The 18,928-nt window shown below is 59.3% G+C and overlaps 1 protein-coding gene across 15 annotated transcripts in view; it reads right to left on the reverse strand.

The window, feature by feature from the left end:
* PHLDB1 (pleckstrin homology like domain family B member 1) overlaps positions 1–18,928 on the reverse strand; it is a 45,445-nt gene that overhangs the window by 20,805 nt on the left and 5,712 nt on the right. For 8 of the 15 annotated variants that reach the window (XM_068554971.1, XM_068554970.1, XM_068554967.1 and 5 more), the window contains exons 3-10: positions 18,217–18,340; positions 17,107–17,277; positions 9,677–9,802; positions 6,617–7,965; positions 3,914–4,195; positions 3,223–3,363; positions 2,973–3,110; positions 247–375 (exon numbers count right to left, since the gene is read on the reverse strand). In XM_068554971.1, the coding sequence (XP_068411072.1) occupies positions 247–375; positions 2,973–3,110; positions 3,223–3,363; positions 3,914–4,195; positions 6,617–7,965; positions 9,677–9,802; positions 17,107–17,277; positions 18,217–18,340 (2,460 nt within the window). Of the gene's footprint in view, positions 1–246; positions 376–2,972; positions 3,111–3,222; positions 3,364–3,913; positions 4,196–6,616; positions 7,966–9,676; positions 9,803–12,550; positions 12,668–17,106; positions 17,278–18,216; positions 18,341–18,928 lie in introns of those variants that run through there. The other 7 variants (XM_068554972.1, XM_068554974.1, XM_068554979.1 and 4 more) reach the window with 4 other exon arrangements.

Consider the following 18,928-nt stretch of genomic DNA (forward strand, 5'->3'; position numbering starts at 1 on the left):
GGACCTGCCCCCACCCCGCCCCCTTTCCTCCGCTCGGCTCTGCCCCTTTGCCGGGCAGCGCTGCCTGCAGTAGCAGAAAGGAGAACCTCCATTGGGGGGAATCCTTCCCCGTCCCCTCCAAGCCACAACACGGACCCTGGCGTCCGGCAGGTACTGCAGGGCCCAGGCGGTCCCGGCCCACCGCTCCTCTCTTCCGGGCGGGCGGCCCTCGGGGGCGGGGAGGGGGCGGGGGCTGGTGAAACTGACCCTTCTCAGCTGCTCCTGTAACTGTTCCCGCACTGACTCGGGGCAGTTATCGAGCTGCGTCTGGAGCTCGGCGTAGAGCGCCTGGCGGGCCTCCAGGTGCCTCCGTCCCGCGGCCAGCTCCGCCCTCTCCTGGTCGCCGGAGGGGGAGGGGGCGGGCACAGGGGAGAAACAGAACACACACTCCTCAACTCCGGCCCGGGGCAGCGGCGGCGCGGGGCGGGGCGCAGGGAAGGGGGGTGGGGTGCGGGGAGAAGAGAAAGAAGGCGGGGAACGAAAGGAGTTTAACCAGGAGAGGAGAGAGCAAACAGAAGAAAGGGAAATTAAGGAGGAAGAGGTGCAGAGTGGGAAAGGCAAAGAGCTGGGGTGTGAGACAGGACTGGAGGTGCAGGCGATGGTGTCACAGGCAGGGGTGTGGGTCCCAGGCAGAAATGTTGGTCTCTTGGAGTCCCTTGAACTAGAAAGGTTTGGGCAAGTCCTGGGAATAGGCCCTCTGTTTTCTCTCCAAACCAGTCAAAGCCAAAGCTGGTTCCACATCACAAACACGGAGCCTCTAGCTGCTGTTCCTCCCCCTCTTCCGCTTCCCAGAGACCAAAATTTAACCCTGGGAAAAGGGTAGAGTTGGTGGGGATTAAATCCAGGGGTTGGGTGTGAGTTGGGAGCCGAGGATGTTTAAGCTACAGCAGTGCAGTGGAGGGGACCCCAACCCAACCCCCTTGGCCTCCCCACCTCCTGCCCAGGGTGGGGGTGGGGTGCTGGCACTGCAGGCTGAACTTCAGTAGGATGAGGGTTGCAATTAGTTCGGCCCGTTGCCATGGTAATAGGAGCCCCAGGAGTGGGTACAGAGAGGAGGTGGATGGCTCTGTCTGGGTCGAGATGACACCTCTGAGGGTGGGAAGGGGGGATGCAGGGAGGAGCTGGTGAGTCACCCCTCCGAAGGACGGGCAGAGGAGAAAGTGTGATTACTGATTCCAAAGCCAGAATGGGGCCATGGGCCGGGCGCTGGGGAGGGAAGCTGAGGGAACCTTCCCCACTGCCGCCACCACCACCGCGCGGCCACCACCATCGCCACCTCCACCTCAAATAACTGGGCCCAGAGAGAAGGCAAAGTCCATGCCTCCAGGCAATGCCAGGTCAATGAGAAATGAGGTTAGACAGGTTCCTGCTGAAATGCTGAGCTTCACCCTGGAGTCCTTGTGCTGAACCCTGCCTCTATCCGCCCTCCACCCCACGCCCCCATCCTCATCCAGGAGAGGAGGGCCTGATCAGGCCAGTTTCTGAGGTCCAAGCACTTCCCCATGCTTGGACTCAGCCTTTGCAATACCCTATGTTCTGAATGGATCAGGGGTGGGAGTGGGGAGAGACCTACCCCTTCCCACCCTCTGGATGGAGTATCTGAAATCGGGAAGCCCCAGAGGAAAGCTAGGAAGGGTAGCCACTGTGTGGCAGAGAGCCCCTGTCCGTGCCCTCCCCGGGCCATGCCACCACCACTGGACCTCCTCATCCCTCCGCTCAGGAGGGAAGACAGGTGATGGCTGGAGGACAGCCCCCCTCTCCTCTGTGCAGGAAACTGCCAACGGTCTGTGGAGGCCGCACCCTGGCTTTTCCAAATGAGAGGAGCTCTTTGGGCCGAGAGGCTCCTCAGCCAAGCATTTCCCCCAATTTTGTACCCCTCCTGCCAATGCCCCACTGAGTAAAGTTGAGCTGTGCCCCCTGCCCACTCCTTTCTGATCAAAACCCTGGGGTCCCACACCAAGAATGGAAGGAGGCAACATTAGAGGGGAGGGGCCAAGGGCACAGGGGTGCCCATGGAGTTAGTGCAAAAGCAGGCATGGCTCAGCCCTGCCTGGGTGGCACTGGCAGTTAGGGACATGCAGAGAGCCCAGGACAGTGATTAGAGGGGGCGTTAGTGCAGGCCTGGTTGGTAAGCGTGGAGTTAATTTGGCACAGAATTTGGGAGTGTGGTTTTGGGGGCCAGAGCCAAAGCTCCAAAAAAAAAGGTGGGAGGGTCAAAGAATTTTTAAGAGCTTCAAAACTGAGGGGCAGGAGGAAGACACTCTCAAAAAATCCAGAAGGAAAATTAATTCTTGGAAAAATACTGTCAAGTCCAGAAATAGGTGGCCCCTCTCCACTTCGGAGCTTTTGGCACGTTGTTGGACATCTTGGGCGTGGCTGACACGGCCCCTGTGGGATGGAGCGGCCCCAGCAGGCTGGCACGAAATCTGAAAGGGTCAGGGGCAGGAGCTGGGACCATCTGGGATGGGAGGCTGCAGATCCTGAAGGCTCAGGGGAAGCAGAGACCTGAGGGCCATCTCCCAAAGACCACATCCTGAGCACTGGAGCCATGCTTGGCGGGGGATGTCCTCCAGATGCAGACACCCAGACCTGAATCACTCCCCAGCACCAGTGCCTTGGGCTGTGCTCACCGCCCAAGAAGGGGCTTCGGCACTTCCTAGAAGGGGCACGAAGGGCCCAGAATGGCAGGCACCCAGATGTAGAACAGAGACCCAGGCAGAGGAGACCCCAGACACCAGCCCAGACCCTGGCAGCGCCCTCCCAGCTGGTACTTTCCACGGAGAGTAAGGCCCCCTGCCCCTGGAGGGGCCCAGAGACCAGCCGGTCTGCAGGATGAACGATGAGGTAAGAGGTTAGGGGCCCCAGAGAAGGCATCTCTCCTCTTCTCCCAGGCCACAGGCGCCCAGCACTGAGCCAGGCCTGGTGTGGGTTACCTTGTCCCTCTCCTTTTGGATGCCCGTCTCCAAGGTCAGCAGCTTCTCCTGCAGCTGGTCCAGCGCGTTCTGCTCCTTCTGCAGCAGCGCGCGCTCTGCTTCCCTCTCCCCCTGCAGCAGTGCCCGCTCCATCTCAGCCTGGAGGCAACAGCAGGGTCCATGTCAAGGCCACTCAAGGCAGCTGGGCTCAGGCCGCTCCGGGGCCGTCACCGTGCCTGGGGAGGAGTCCAGCCAGGGCCCTCGCTCTCACCTCCCGCGCCGACTCCTGCAGCTGCTGCTCCAGCTCCTTCACCCGCACTTTGAGCTGCTCCACTCGCCCCAGCACCTGAGCCCGCTCCTCTTCCAGGGCCAGCACCTCTCCCTGGAGCTTGGCGCTAGGTGCATCTTCGTGCTGGAGGGGAGGGGAGCCATCAGCTAGGGAAGCCTAGAGCCTTCCAGGATGAGACTAAGAAAATGGATCCCCATTCCTCAGGGGGGTGCTCGGAGCAGCTGGACTGAGATAGGAGGAAGTTCCCCTCCCTGCAAGGGGAGCGGTACAGCTTGGCTAAAAGTAACAGACTCGCCGCTGAGTGCCACGCCTGGGTGGGGCTCCCAGGAAAGCCAGGTCATAAAGCGTATTTATAGCTTGGGAAACTCATCAACCCCTCCCCCTCTTCCTTGCCCCCTCTTTTTTTTTTTGGCCCCGCTACTGGATATGGGGGGATCTTAGTTCCCGGAGCAGGGATCGTCGAACGAACCCACACCCCCTGCGCGGAGTCTTAACCAGTGGACTGCCAGGGGAGTCCCACCTACTCACTTCTACACCCTGATGTCGTCCCAAACTTCATATACTTCCCCCTCACTGGGCCTTGGCATCCACCACACACGCGTGCCTCCTCGGCCTCCAGCAGGCCACCCCTCGCCCCACCTCCTGCTGGGTCCCACCTCCTGCTGGGTCCCACCTCCTGCTGGGTGCTCTCAGTGCTACTGCACTCCTCCTTGAGATTCTCCTCGTCCGAGCGCTCCACAGTCTCCCACAGGCGTTGGGTGGCACCTCCAGGCTCCTCGTTGCTCCGCCCAAAGGCCCCAGTGCCCCCCGCAAGGCCTCGTGAGGGCCTCCGGCCGGCCAGAGCCAAGACTGCGGCGGCCTCCCCAATGCTGGGCAGCTCCCCGGCCTCAGGTCCCCCGTCGGCCCGGCTGTACTCGGCACATAAGTTCAGGATGGTCTCCAGGCGCTGGCGTTCCTGGGGAGGGTGGACAGAGCAGGGCGTAAGGGGAGGAGGCTGGGTCCCAGGAGGGCTAGAGCCAGGCATGGTGTCCCGTCAGGAGAGAGGACTAGGACTCTAGGGGCTCGGGGTCAGAATCAAGTCAGGAGAGCCCAGAGCCCAAGGTCTGGGGAGGCAGAGGGAAGGAGGGTGGGTGCCCCAGCGGCGGGCAGGAGGAACCAGGCTGTCGTGCCACCTGCCCACGTGGCCAGCCCCTCCCATCTTCCTGTTTCCTCTCCCTTCTCATTCTGTACCAGGGTGGGCTTCCTCGTGAACACACAGGGAAACACACGCTGGTAAGCAAAGAACACAATGAGACACAGATAAACACGCAGGTGTTCATGCTGACACGGATACACGTAGACCCAAAGACACCGGGGCCCACAGAGACGCCGCCACGTATCAGTACTGACACATGAGGACACAACATGTATCCCGGGCCTGCATTAACAGGCAGCTACACACAAACACACCAGTCCTGACATGCACAAACGCACACTGGCACACACACGGATAAACACAGTCTAGCACACAGACAGGTGGGCACCGACACGGGTAGGGCCGGAACACAGACCCAGGGGCCCACAGGGACCTGACACAGGTTCACACAAAGATGTGCTTAGCGTGTATACACCCTGCCCGAGAGGCCTGGGCCACAGCCCTCCTCATCCCCATCTCAGCTCCACTCACCCTCTGGCAGCCCTCGGCTCCTTCCCAGCAGGGCGGGCTGCTGCCAGCACTTGAATGCCTGGGCCCAGGTGTCAGTGCTCCGTGGCCCAGCTGTTGCATCCGCCCCCTCCCCACACAGCCCACCCAGATATCTCCCAGGGGCCTAAGAAGGTGAAGGAGGGATAGTAGAGGCGTGCTCCGGGTCTGTGCCCCCTCTCCCACTCACAGCACTCCAGACTTGGAGCTTCCCCCAGTCTCTCTCTGGGGTCCCTCAACCTCTGGTGTCTCTCACCAGTTTGGCCAGGACCCCCCAGACACTTACCCAGCTTCCCTCCTGCTGCTTACCCAGTTCCATAGCGAGAAAACCAGGAACAGAGTCTCAGCACCCAGGAGGCTGGGCCAGTGCACCCGCCCCTGCCCCAGGACCCAGATAAGCAGCCCGGTGGAGGTGGGAGGGGCAGGGCAGGCAGCCTCCAAGATTTAAAGTGGCAGGTGGGGCAGGTAAGGGCTGGGGAGGCACGTGGGGCGGGGCGGGGGAGGGGTCAGGAAGGCTGAATGGAGTTGAGGGAGGCTGGCCCCACCACTCTGCCCGTGCCAGGTTCACTGCCCCCTCTCCAGGATGGGACCCCGGCGGCGGGCAAGCACTCTTGTCTAGGCCAGGCAAAAACAGAAGATATAGTAACTTAGAAGACTGGGGGTCCTGCCTCATCCCTCCCGGACCCAACACAGACACGCAGTCCCACACCCTCACCTCACCCAAAGCTGTCCCAACCGCTTCTGAAAGGGCTCCAGGCAAACCTCCTCAGTTCTGATTCTCCTCCTCAAACCAATCCCAGTGTCCCTGGGCCCCCAGGAACCCCGTTCTTCTGCTCGCAAGGGAAAGAGGGCAGAATCTATTTTCCTGTGCATGTGCTCCAGCGTGGACACACCAGCCAGAGCCCCTCAAGCTCCCTGCTCTATCTGGGGAATCCCAGCCCCCACCCAGCTCAGATGCCATCTCCAGGACAGCTGCCCAGAACCACACCCAGCCCCCAAAGGCACCCACACGTGTGCACATGCACACACACACACCAGCACACATAATTACTATCACACAGACTGACCTGGATCAGCCAGGGGCTGCCCATCCTGTTCTCTTCTTCTCCCCTGCCACCCCCATTTCCAGACGATCCAGCATGGGCCAGGATGAGCAGCTCCCACCCATTTATAGAGGCCAAAGAGAAGCAAGAAAGAAGGACCAGAGGCTTTTCTAAAGAATAAGCCTTGGAAAGACAGGAGACGTGGGTTCCAATTCCAGCTCTGCCAGAACTTGCTGTGTGACCTTGCACAAACCCATTCCCCTCTCTGGGCTTCAGCCTTCTAATCATTAAGACCTGCTTCTCAAACTGAGACATACAAAGCTTCATCGTAAATGTGGTGAGTTTTCCTAGAGCTTCATTGTATTCAGATACATAATGTGAAACTTCTTTTATACATGAAAACAAACATTGTGTTATAGAATAAATGCAAAGTGAGCATGAATTTGAAATAAGGCCTTAGAGACTTCAAAGAAAGTTCTTGTTCAGGGCACCAGAGCCTTGAGATACTGGTCACTACGGTGTATCCCGGAAGTGGAGAAGCTTGGGAAGCCCAGGCCCTGTCCACGGGCCCCTCCCTCCCTGCCAGCTGGCCCGCCCACACCCTGGCAGAGCCCCTGTCATGATGCCAGCAGCCTCCCTGGCATCCGCTCACCAGCCTCTCCATCTCCTGCTCCCGAAGCCGCTCTTGGCGCTGCCGCCGGTGGTACTCCAGGAGGTCATCCTCATTGTCACTGATCTCTGTGATGCTATTTTTCCGCTCCCGAGTGACAGGCACTCGCAAGTCCCCGCTGGAGAGCTTCCTCTGGGCACGGGGGCTCTGGCGGGGTGAAGCCCCAGTCAAAGAGCCCAGACTATAAGCCGGGCTCAGCCTGCCACTGAAGCTGCCCTTGCGGGGTGCCAGGGACTCCCCGAGTGTGGGTGAGGGGCTCCGTGTCCTACGGCCCCGTGCCCCCAGCGTCACAGAGAAGTCCTCTGGTGAAGCCCCATGGGCTGCCCAGCGCCGGGGTCGGGGACTCTCTGCCACTTCCCTGGCTAGTTTGGGATCTGGGGTGGTCCGGGCGGGCATGGGGGAGAGAGCCCTTCGGGACAGAGATGGGCTCAAGGGAGGCAGTTCTCTCATACTGTCCAGGCCCCGCCGGCCTAGGCGGGGACTCTCGGGAGGCTGCAGGGTGCGGGTAGCGGACCCATCTGAAAATGTTCGGCCCACCAGCTGGCGCGAGGGGCTGGTTGTCAACACCCGCTCAGCGCCTGGCAGCTCCCGGAAAGGGCTGGGAGGGCGGTCCTGGAGCGTGCCAATCTTGCTTCGAGGAGCAGGGACCGGTGGCTGGAACTTGGGGCTGCCAGGAACGCTGGTGGGTTGGCCACGGGCACCGGAAGCCGGGTATTCACTCAGGCCAATCGCCACCAGGGGCAACTGCCCCGCCGGCCGGGGGCTCTCGGTGGCTCTGCAGGCCACTGCCAAGACAGTGGCTGCAGGGCTGTCTGTCCGCAGACCTCGGAGGCCGGGGCTGGGCGGCCTCTCATGACCCCCCTTCCTGCCCAGCCGGGGGCTCTCAGAGCGGCGAGCACCACTGGGTCGGGACTGTGAGGGCTGCAGGGCCAAATGGTAGCTAGAGGACCGGGCAGGCACCAGGGGGGGCATGGAAGGTGCTGGCTCCTGCCCACTGGGGGAGTGGCTGGCACAGCTTCCACTGCTGGCTGGTGAGGAGAGCGGAGAGAAGGCTGGAGAGGTGTTCTCATAGCTGGAGCCCACGGACATGGCGCCGGGGCTGGTCGGGGGGGACAGCAGGTAGCGGCCACCATTGGCCATCGGTGACAGTGGGGAAGTGGCGGCAGGCTTCTTGCCAGCAGCTCCAGGCTCCTCGAGCACCAGTGAGTCCATGATCTCCTGCAGGTCCTTCTCAATAGAGCTCACCAGGGAACTGTGGCTGCCACAGGCTGAGGGTCCCTGGGTTGCGGGCTGTGGGGTGTGGTTCCCGTTCACCAAGCTTTCTGATTCTGCTGAAGGAAAACGCAAAGAGGCCTCAGGACCTGGTCTTCATCTCCTAGGCCCTAGGGAGCTGCATACGCACAAGAGCGAGCACTCGCCATGTCCTGCCAGCAGAATAGGGCTGGAAAGGCTCTGGAGAAGCAGCCAGGAGATCTGGGTCCCAGTGCCAGCTCCGCCACTAACCTGCTGTGCAACCGCCCCAAGTCACTTGCCCTTGGTTTTGCCTTCTGTAAAGGAGGAGGGCTCTCCTGGCTCTAACATTTTATGACTTAGGACAGAGTTGGCAACAGGGCCAGGCACTTCTAGGCCTCGTTGTTGCCTACTCACCCTAAGACTACGTTCCTCCCTGCCTTGGTTTCCTCAACCTCCTCAAGCTCTACTTCAGGAAGGGCAGGTGGACATTCTGCAAAGGGCATGGAGGCATGCTGGGGAGCGGGCCAGAAGTTCCAGGTGGGGGGGATCCCAGTCTAATAGGACATAAGGGCCTCCCAACACAGCAGCCGAGACCCAGGAAAACACACACACAAAGCCTCCGGGGCTGGCCAAGGGGTGTGTGCAGCACCACTTTATCCAGTCAGAGGCAAGGGAGGGGCCTGGCCCTAAAGGCCAGTTCCTGGAAGCCAGGCTGGGCAGCAACTAGGTGCAGCTCAGTGCCTCCAATTAGCCCATTAAGCCATGCCAGCAAGAGCCTGCCTTTGCCCTGCCCCAGCCCTTGTCAACCAACCAGGAGTCTCTGAAACCACTGCCCCAAACAGCTGAGGGAGTGGCATGACAAGGCCAGGGTGGGAGCAGGGTAAAGCTACCCAGGGAGTGGACTGGGAACCCAAGCTTCTGAGCCTCCAAGGGCCTAGAAAGGAGAAGAAGAAAAAGGCTTTGCAAGACTGAGTCTGGGTCCAAAATTATGGGGACTGTGTGGGACCAAAGGCAGAGGGGTTGCCGTGGATACTGGTGATCCCAGGGACCACCCATCTTTCCTCAGATCCCCAGATGATCCATTGAAGCCACTGATGCCACCCTGCTAGGTGTACCTGACACACATGTCCACCTGTCCCAGTAGCACGTTGACACCTGTCATCCCACAGCCATCTGAATACCCGTGCAAAGTCTGGGGTGGCAGGCCTATAGGCAGCCTCCTGATCTGCACCCGGCCCCCTAGGCAGCTGGGCTGAGGGGGGCTGTGCTGGCTCCCTGGGACAATCACCAACTCTCCTCTGGAGATCAATAATTCACACACAAACTGCAGCTGCTCCACTGAGTCATCAGCTGGCATGGCATGGCCTGGGGGTGGGGCAGGGCCCAAAGACATGATCACAAGCAAGTGGGACCCCCCTCCCCACCCCAGAGCTTACAGCAGCTCAGTTGGATGCTTCCTTCTGCCCCCACAGGCCACCCTCAAGGGTGAGGCTCCCTGGTAGTGACATAAGAGGGTCAGGGTCCCAGACACCGAGGTGGCACCTTCCAGGGCAGTGGGACACAGGCCGGCAGAGCCCCCCATCCCTCAGGCACATGATTCCCCAATTCCAGCCAAGCAGCACTCCTTGGATCTCTTCCAGTGGCCAGACTGCCTGGCACTCTCCACCAGTGGCCCATGGCAGGTGGCAGCAAGCCCAGATCACGGGTATTGTCCTGCCCTGACGCTACAAGTGCGGCTGGAGTGGGCAAGAAGGAGGACTGTCCACGGGGTGCCACCAAACTAGCCACGTGCCCCAAGTGGGTACCTACCCGGGCCAGGACTGTAGGGGGGTCCAGGGGCCCGGCCCCCTGCCGGAATCATGCTCTTCATCCACTTGGCTTCAGCCGGGTGGTTAAAGCGGAGGAAGGTGGACTGACCCAGGCACAACATGCAGCCTGCAGAGAAACCAAACGCTAGGAAGGGCAGGCAGAGCTGAGGCAGCCCTCACCCCGCAGCACCAGCAGGCTCACCCCCGGCTCCAAAGAGTCTTCCCCACCTGCGCTCAACGGCGTCCACTTGGTCCACGCCTGACTCCCCCCGTGCCGGAGGCCCCAGCCCAGCTCCACAGCACAGGGCCGAGGGCAAAGAGCTCTGGTTTGTAAGTCCTAGTCCTAAATTTTCTTCATACTACCTGTGAGATCTTCAGGTAGAGTCACTTCACCTCCTTGAGTCTAGTTCTCTCATCAGAAAAATGAGGACAAAACCACTGACCTTGCAGAGTTAGAAAGACAGTGTATGCCAGTGCTCTGTAAGTGGAGAAGGCTCTCCAGAGAACACAGACACCCATGTGCCTCCCATCATGATCCATCTATCTGCCACTTGGGTGGAAGGGTCAGTTTGAGAGGCAGCAACTTCCAGGATCACAAAAAAGCTCTGAGATAGGGGACAGGGAAACACCATGGATCAGTCAAGATGCCCCTGCGGGGACCAGAATTCGCTTCCTTAAGAGAGCTGCCTCCTTAAGAGAGCTGCCACCCTTTCTGACAGTCGGGAGCCACTGCTACCCTCTTTCTCTCTGTCAAAGCACTCTCTGGCCTGACATCGTCCTGCTCCTTGGTCTCCCCTGGAATGCAGCCAAGCCTAGGCCAGTGGGCCCAGCCTCAACCAAGCACATTCCCAGGCAGTAGACACAAGCTCAGTCCTGCCCAGGAAGTGTGAGCGCATGGAGGGGGGAGGGCATGTGGGAGCCAGAAAATGTAGCCAGGGGCACCGGGAGTGTGCACGGTGACAGGTGTGCCCACCGCGCCTAAGCCTGTCTGGCAGAACTCCTCCTCCCGGCCACACCAGGTGCTAGAGGGCTTCTGCACAAGATGCTCTGTTGGGAGAAGCCAGAGACCTGGTGGTCTCTACCACCCACTCTTCCAATTTGTCCATGCCCTTGGCCCCTGGCCCCAGGCTCCTCTCTACCCAATCTGGTGCCACTTGGCACCCCAAGCTTCATGCCAGCCTGAGCTAAGACTGGCAGGGAAGTCTACATTCCTGGACGCTGAGACAGTTCAGCTCAGGCAGGCCACAAGGGAGGGCATGGGGCATCCCAGGCCACGTGGGTACCTTGGCCGCCCACTGAGGAGCTCAGGAGCCTGTTGGGGGGCCCTGGGCATTGCCACGGATGGGGGGCTAGCAGGCTGAGAAGCCCATAGCAGACAACATAGTAGACAAAACCACCCGCTTCTTCGGCAAACCCACAGGCCCTCCGAGGCAGGCACCAACAATTCTAAAGGCTGATGGGTGGTTAGGAAAGGAGGGAGCCTTCCCTGCCAAGCCACCAATCAGAGGAGCTGATCACAGAGTAATCATAACCGGAATAAATAATAGCCAGCCACACTGTCCATCTAATTACAACCACAGCTGTTTCAGAAAGAACCCTGACATTCCCCTCCCCCTCCTCTCAGCCATTTAACAAGCTAATTAATGATGAGTTTGCAGGGTCTAGACAGACCCACTCAACCCTAGGTTGATGGGGGGCAGGCAGGGAGGGGGGGCGGGGCAGATCAGGAGCCTGACCACATAGTCCAGACTGGGAAGGAGGTGGGCAGTCTGGGTGGATTCCAGCCATGCAGTGCCAGGCCCACCCAAGGAGGCTGTGGGCACCTACGGACCCCTGGCCCTGGCCCCTATAGCTGTGAGTTCCCTGCCCCTTTCTCTGCCCCTCACCCTCCTCTATACAAGGGGTGTGGCTATGCTGCCTCTGGGGCTATAAATAGGTGATGCCAGGCAGCAGAGCTGGATCTGTATTAATAGAGCGGGCAGGAGGGCAGCGGGACTGATTGCAGCTCAGCTCCTGCTCAAATTAACTTTCTATTTGCACTCAGGGGCCCCAGGCATGGCCCCAGCTCTGGTCCCATGCCCCCAGACGCCTGGCAAGCCTACTTCTGCGAAGAAATCTCCTCTCTGCCCACTCCTGCCCCACACCTCCAAAGGTCAGCCCACTCACGAAACCCAAGAACCCCTTCTCATCCAGGCAGAGCTGTGTTTGTGCCCCTCGTCCCCAAAGGGGCTCAGGGCCCAGCTGTGTGCAGGTGGGTGGAGGAGCTGCACGTCTGGAGGGAAAAAAACAAACGGGGCAAAGGAGAGCGTGGATCCTATCTCTGAGAGATGCGGGGGTGGGGGGGGGGAACACCACACGCACACACACTCTCATCCCGGCTCACACACATACACACTCAGAAACACACAGACACACAGATACAGGCACACAGCCTCACACCCAGAGCGACAGTCACTGCCCTGCTGGCCACACAAATAGAATGAACTGGCCAAAAGGAGGCTGGGGCGAAGGGAAGATGGGAGGAGGGGCCTTGGCTCCTTCCAGCCGAGACCCCTCTGAGCCGTAACACAGGCTCCACTCATCCTAACCAGGACCCCTCAACCCCGTCGAGAGGCAGGTCCCACGGAGGGGACCGCCTAGTGCTGGGGAAAATGAAGTCTGCCCCGCTGAGGAGTGGCCCCGAGCCCAGGCGCCCCACTTAGATATGTTCAGGGCTCACACACACGATCGAGCCTCACGGCCTCAAGCTCCCAAGCGGGGCCAGGGACCCGATCCCCCTCCTCGCACGCCTCCCCACCCCCTCCACGCCCCTCCCAGCCCGAGCTGCTCCGCGCCCGGCTGCCGGGGCTGCGGCCGCCCGGGGCTGAGGACTCACCACCGAATCCGGACCTCCGGACCGCTCGCCCCCGCTAGCTCGGGCCCTCCAGGTCCCCGGCCCGCCCCGGGCCTTTGAAGAGGCGGGCCGACCTCCCGCGCCGCCGGCTCCGGCTCGGAGCAGCGAGCGGCGAGGCAGCGAGCAGCCACCAATGCCCGGGGAGGGGCGGGCCGGCCACTGGCGGCGGGGGAAGGGAGCCAGGGAGGGAGGGACAAAGGAGAGGAGGAGGGGAAGAGGAAGTGATGGAGGAGAGGAGCGGAGAGGAGAGGGGAGCGGGATGGAGAGGGCGGGGCGGGGAGCGGGGGATGCGGGGAGGGAGACAGCTCAAAATTCCGGAGCCCGGGTCAGGAGTAGAAGTGGGGCAGGGAGGAAAGGTTCCAGGGAGATGACAGAGAGAAGGAAAGGTGAGAGGTAGATACAGAGACCAGAGAGTGAAGAGCCAGGAGGCAGAAGTGAGGAGAATTGGGGTCTCACTGAGACCCCTCTCTGGCGAGAAGTCACCAGAGGCTTAGGAGGGGGCCGGCCCAGCCCCTGACTGGCTGGTCACTTTGGGCCAGTCACACCCTCTGGCCTTGGGTTCCTTACCAACAGAGTCAGGAGGCTGGCTTGATGACAGCAGAGGTTAAGCTCTGACAGTCCATGGCTCCGTATATTAGAGAGAAGAGTGAAACTCCTGGGAATCCAGCTAAGTCACTGGGTCCAGCTCTGGCCCTCAGTCTGCCACCGTGACAAGTGCAGGCCAAGGCGGTGCTCTGTGCAATGTGAGCAGCACTGAGCCCAGCCCCTGTCTCCACCCTAAACACCTCCTCCTTTGCCCCCCTAACCCCCACCCTCCCAGCAGTTCACCTCGCCCCATGACCCACACTGGACCAAGGCACTGCCTCTTCCAAGCCAGCCCACTTCCCTGGGGCTCCAGAAGCCAACCCACCTCCTCCCAACCACAACCGTGCTAGCCCCGTAAAGAGCTCTCGCACCCCAAGGAGGTACCCTTCCCATCTGGAAACACAGTGCCAGCCGCCTCTGGAGCCCCCAGGACCAGGCTGAGGTTCTGGGCCAGGCAAGTACCTACCACCCAGCCTGGGCCCCAGAAAGTTCCTCTCATTCCAGGGACTGGCCTCTGGACACCAGAACCTTAAGGGACACACTGTGTTCTCTCAGATGTCTTCTGTGTGCTCAGAGCTCACATAGCCCCACACACTCTCTCCCAGGTACACACCAACACCTGCTCGGTCACACAGACACCACTCGGCTGTGCATACTCTGAGTCACACAGACACCCCAGTTAAACACGTCCTGTCTCTCATACACATTTATTCTCAAACACACCACCCCTCAGGCACCAGCCCCTCTCTTGGTTATACCCTCACTCAGGCACAGATAGCCTTTCACTCAGTCCCCAGAGAGACTCTGAAATCAAAAGTCAACCTCCTTAGAGAAATAGTCAAACAATTTTTCCACCCTCACTGAACTCCTACCCACCCAGCCATACTACACACAGACGCACGCACGCGCGCACGCGCGCGCACGCGCATGCACTTACATACTCACATACAGCTTATTCCCCTTCTGAAGGAAAAAGGAAAACCATATAGGGTCAAATGCAAAATAGGGGGAGGGTTTTAAAAAAAAATCTCCTCAGGAAATGTGATTCATCGGTCTGGAAACTGTGACGGCCAGCTGGACAGACCCAGACGGACACAGAGGATACCGCCAGGGAGAAATGGGGCAGGAGGCAGGCACAAAGAATTGGGGAGCTAGGAGCATTTGCTTTTTCTCTCCTTCCTTTGAGCTTTATTAGTCAAGATCTTTATCAGTCTTATAACAGAGGACAGTTGGAGGCGTCACTCCCATTTTACAGAAGGAATAACTGAGAGCTGGGTGGAAGAGGAAGAGGCTCAGTGTCCTGGATCCCAGAGGGAGGCAGCTGGATCGCTCAGGAATCCTGGCTCGCCAGCCACATTCCGGGGAGCCTCTCCTGCTGGCCCTCACAGAAGCCCCTACCCACCAAGGGGGCGCCTGGGGAGTGAAGGAGACTCGGACGAAGGGCTGGCAGTGAATGCTGGGAGAGGATGAGGACCTTCTGTCTAGACAGCCTGGTCCCTGAGCCTCATGGCTTTCCGAGCCCTTCCCTACTTGGTCCCCTCCCAGATCTTTCATGTGGTCTGGCGATGTGGTCTCGGGGCGGGACAGCCTAGACACGGATTGAGATTCCTCCTCATTTCCTTGGTCCTCTTCCTAGCTCCACCTCTTGTTCTGTAGAGAGAGGGCAGCGTGGGATGTGCCAGGATACACGGGGATAGGACTGAAAGCAGGATCTTCCTGGCCCCCATGTCCATAGCTCTAGCTAAAGGTTGGCATCTGTTTCCTGCCTGCTTCCCCCCACCCCTGGCCAGGCATATTCCTGCTGGAAGAGCCTGTCACTGCCACCCTGCTCGTGATGACGTGTGCCTCTCCAATTGCCTATGGCTGGGCCCAGTGCCCAGAATGATGCATCCAAGGCCCGGCCCAGCCAGAGAGGGCTCCTTGTTATTTCTAGGGTAGCCCTCTGTTTTTCAAAGAGGGGGGTCCCCCCTACAAGGCTGGATCGGGGAAACAAGACAGGGAAAATGATCCTCTTGCATATATGCCCACAGATAGGCACGTGGCCAGTGAGTTCTCATATCCTCACAGGCGCACACACGGACACTTCGTCACCATCAGTCCTGAGTTCACCCCTGCCCCCAACTTGAACACTCTGATCCATAAACACAAGGAAAGACACAAACACAAAGATACACAAGCCCAGAGTCACAAACACATCCGGAGATACATAAACACACTCCAGTTACACAGACACACAGAGATAGCACATGCACCCCCGAGCCACCCAGTTTCCAGGGAAACGCACTCCCAAGAATGTCCGGAGTGGGGCCAGGCAGGGCTGGGCTTGGTGCCTTGCTCCAGAGATGAGACAAGGAAACCCTCAGCTCCTGGAGCCCAGGGGAGGGGTAGTGCTGGGGAGAAGAACACCCGTTCCTTTGTGCCTCTGCCTACCCCTCCCCAGGCTGCCAAGCTTCTGAGACAGGCGAGCCTAGACAAGGCAGCTATGGGGGTGGAAGGGAGTGAAAGGGAAGGGGGTTTAGGGTCAGGAGAGAGTGGGAGGGTACATAGTTGGCAGGGTGGGCTTTTGGCTGGGCAAGAGTTGGGGGTCACTTGGGCCACAGGAAATGCCTAAGAATTCCATCTTGGCCCAGGCTCTCCCTCTTCTCAGGGAGCTAAATGCTGCCCTGGGAAGACCGGGCAAGAGAGGCCTCCAGAGAATCGGTTCCTCCACCCTGCTCACACGCACAGGGGAAGAAAGTTCTTGCTCATGAACGTGAGGGATTTGGGGCTGGGCTCTTTCTCCAGCCTTCTTTGAACTCTGCCTCTGCCTCTCCTTGCTGTTCTACTGTCTCCCTTCCACGTACCCAAATCTTGGGGAAGATGCTCTCTTTGAGATGGAAGAGTACGGTCAGGAGCCAGATGGCATCACAGCCAAAGCCTCAATTTATGGGGGTTCCTCCTCTTATCTGGAGTCAGAAAAGCCCTGGAGGAGATGAGGGCCTGCTTGCTGCTGCTCCTGGCAGACCTGTCTCCCTGGAGTCAGTTGTCCCCCCGACACTCCCAAAGGCAGGAAGGTTGGGTCTCCTGGGTCAGCCCTGAAGGGAGAGACCCCGAGAGGTGTGAAGAGAAGGAGAGAGGGAAACAGTGGAGTGAGTGGGATTTCCACCGCAAAGGAGCTTCCAGCCAGTAAGAGGTAAGAGTCCCAAGAAAACACTGCCAGGACATGAGTCCTCCTACTTGGAGCCAGGCTTAGTCCAAAGCTCCATCCTCTACCCCCCACCCAAATCCACTTGTGTCATCCCCCTAATATGGTGCTTCACTGTATACATTGACGTCCAGGGCAAACACACCTGGTTTATCAGAGTGCTACCTGGCCAACCCCTTACCTGCCTGGTCACCATAGTAACCGGAGGCCCAGTTTTTAGAGCTCCCTTACACAACGGAATGGCCTGTTGCTTTGGGAAACAGGGTGGTAACCATATTCATGACCCAAAAGCTACTGTCAACAGTGTTTTAACAGGAGTGAGCGTGTCCTCAGATTTTGCCATCAGATTTTGCCCTTGTCCCATCGCCATTGTCCTCAACAGCTCCCCAACTTCAACAGCTTTTCAGAACAACTCCCTCTTGGCATCAGGGAACCATGCCATTTTTCCCCTCGCTGCTGCTCCAACTGCTCTCCCCTAACAACCATGAGCGACCACTGCACCACTCCCCATGCCCTCTGAGAGCAGGAAGCAGGCCCTCTTCTCTCCCCACGGTGGCAGGGTGGGGGTGACCAGAGAAAAGCAGGTTGAAGACGAGTCTGGATGCTGGAGGGGTTTTGAAATGCACCTGATCCAGATGCACCTGAGCACCCCACTCCCAACTTGGCCACTCTGGCGGTTACCATGGCAACCACCACAGCAGGCTTCCCCTGCACCTGTCATGCACAAGCTTTTAAACAGCTCCCTAGGTTCGGGGCTGTCAGAACTTACCCTGAGTGAGTCGGGTGGGCTGCCGGACCAGGAGCCCATCAATAGTGCAGGCATTGCCGCAGGGGTAGAGGGTGAGGGTGCCCCGCAGGTTCTCGATGTAGCAGTGCTCTGGAGCCAGGCCTGGACCCTGCAGCGAGATGTCCCTGGCTGCAGAGCCAATCACTGTCCTCCCTGAAGACAGGAGGCAAACTGAGTCAGAGGGGTAGTCCAGGCTGAGCTGGCAGAGATGGGGCAAGGAGGGCCACACTGGAAATCTACTGCCACCTCCAACTCCAGGGAGAATCATTGGCCACCCCTTTGGGGCCCCTGAGCCTGGTCGAGACAGTAAGGGGTAGAAGCTCTTCTCAGACCCAGAGATGAAGGCCCGAAGGGCACAGAGGATCCACAGATAGAGTAGGGAAGGGGGACTTCTCTGCAGACCTTCCCTTTGTCCCCCCAGTGCTCCCTCCCTAAGACCTTTTTCTCCTTCGCCATTCTCCCCCATCTTTTCCTCAAACTCTCTCTGCCTCCTTCTTCTCTCCCTCCCTTCTGCCACCTGCAACCCTTGCCCTCCCTCACTCACCTCTCTTCAGTTCAACTCTCCCCGGGCTTCCTCAGGCACAGCCCCTCCCCCTGGCAGAGCCCCTGGGACCGGTATTTGGAGAATGTGGGGAATGTAGTATCACCCAGGCAACAAGTGCAACCTCGAGAGTAGAGAGGAAGGGCAGAAGCTGCAAGGTGGAAGGGGCTGTGCCAGGGCCTAACTAGGAGGTCTGCCCCCACTGCCATCTCTCCATCTCCACCAGCACCTTCTCCCATGCCAGGCATTGCCCTGGAGGGGGCCCCCTTTCTTCTTGGCCACAGTGGTTGCCAGGAGCCGTGTGCTCTCCTGTTTCAGTGCTCTCCTCCTGATTTCTAAACTGACCTTTAATCCCAGTCATGGAGCCAGATTAGTCTGGGCAGGCAGAGACAAGGGAAACAAACTGGTGGGGTAGGGTGGCACGGCCTCCCATCTGGGGGAGGTGAACACCGCCAGCAGGTATCAACAGGGCCCCAGCACATGCCAGGATCCCAGGGCAGGAACGTCTCTGGGGATGGAGGGGTGGCAGGTTAGATGCCCCCCAGACTCACCTTCCTCCAGCGGCAGAAGAGTGATGGCCGTGCTGAGCCGCCCACTGCCCAGGCTCACCAGATGGGGTTTGTCCGTTTGCACTTTCAGCCCTTTGCCTGTTTCAATCAGGTCCAAGGGTCCTTTCTGCAGGTAGTGGAGGTGGGGTATGAGCATCATGAGACTCCTGGCCGGCACCTGACCACCCTAGTCCCCGTCGTCACACCAGCACTCTCTCCAGCACCTGCCCTCTCCAAAGGGCTCTGAGGGTGTAGTGCAAAATCTTGCACAGAGCAGTATTCCACTAAATTGTAATTAGATCTGAATCTAGGCCACTAACTCGTCCCACTGGATTTATCTCAAGTCTTGGTGTAACTGCCCCTTTTGTCTGTTAGGACAGAAACAGGAGAAAGTAAGGGGAGTGGGGAGGTGCTTGGTAAGAGGAGGGGGTACTGGTAGAGGGGACCGATCAAGACTTGGCCCTGTAGACCTGTCCGCGGCAATCCACTTGGCCATTGCTTGCCCCTGTTAAACTAAATTACAAGAGAGGGCAGGGCCTGGATGGAGGAGAGAGATACAGCTCAGGGTCAATCCGCAAACCACTTCCTGACTTTCAAAGGCTATCTTCTGGGTGAGCCAATTAACCTAATTCAGCTAAAGACTTAGCTGTTAATAGGCTTGGGACCTGGGGAAGAGCAGAGGTAGTACCTCTGTCATCCTTGGGCTGGGACCACA

The sequence above is a fragment of the Eschrichtius robustus genome, chromosome 11 (genome assembly GCF_028021215.1).
Source record: "Eschrichtius robustus isolate mEscRob2 chromosome 11, mEscRob2.pri, whole genome shotgun sequence".
NCBI classification, from domain to species: domain Eukaryota; kingdom Metazoa; phylum Chordata; class Mammalia; order Artiodactyla; family Eschrichtiidae; genus Eschrichtius; species Eschrichtius robustus.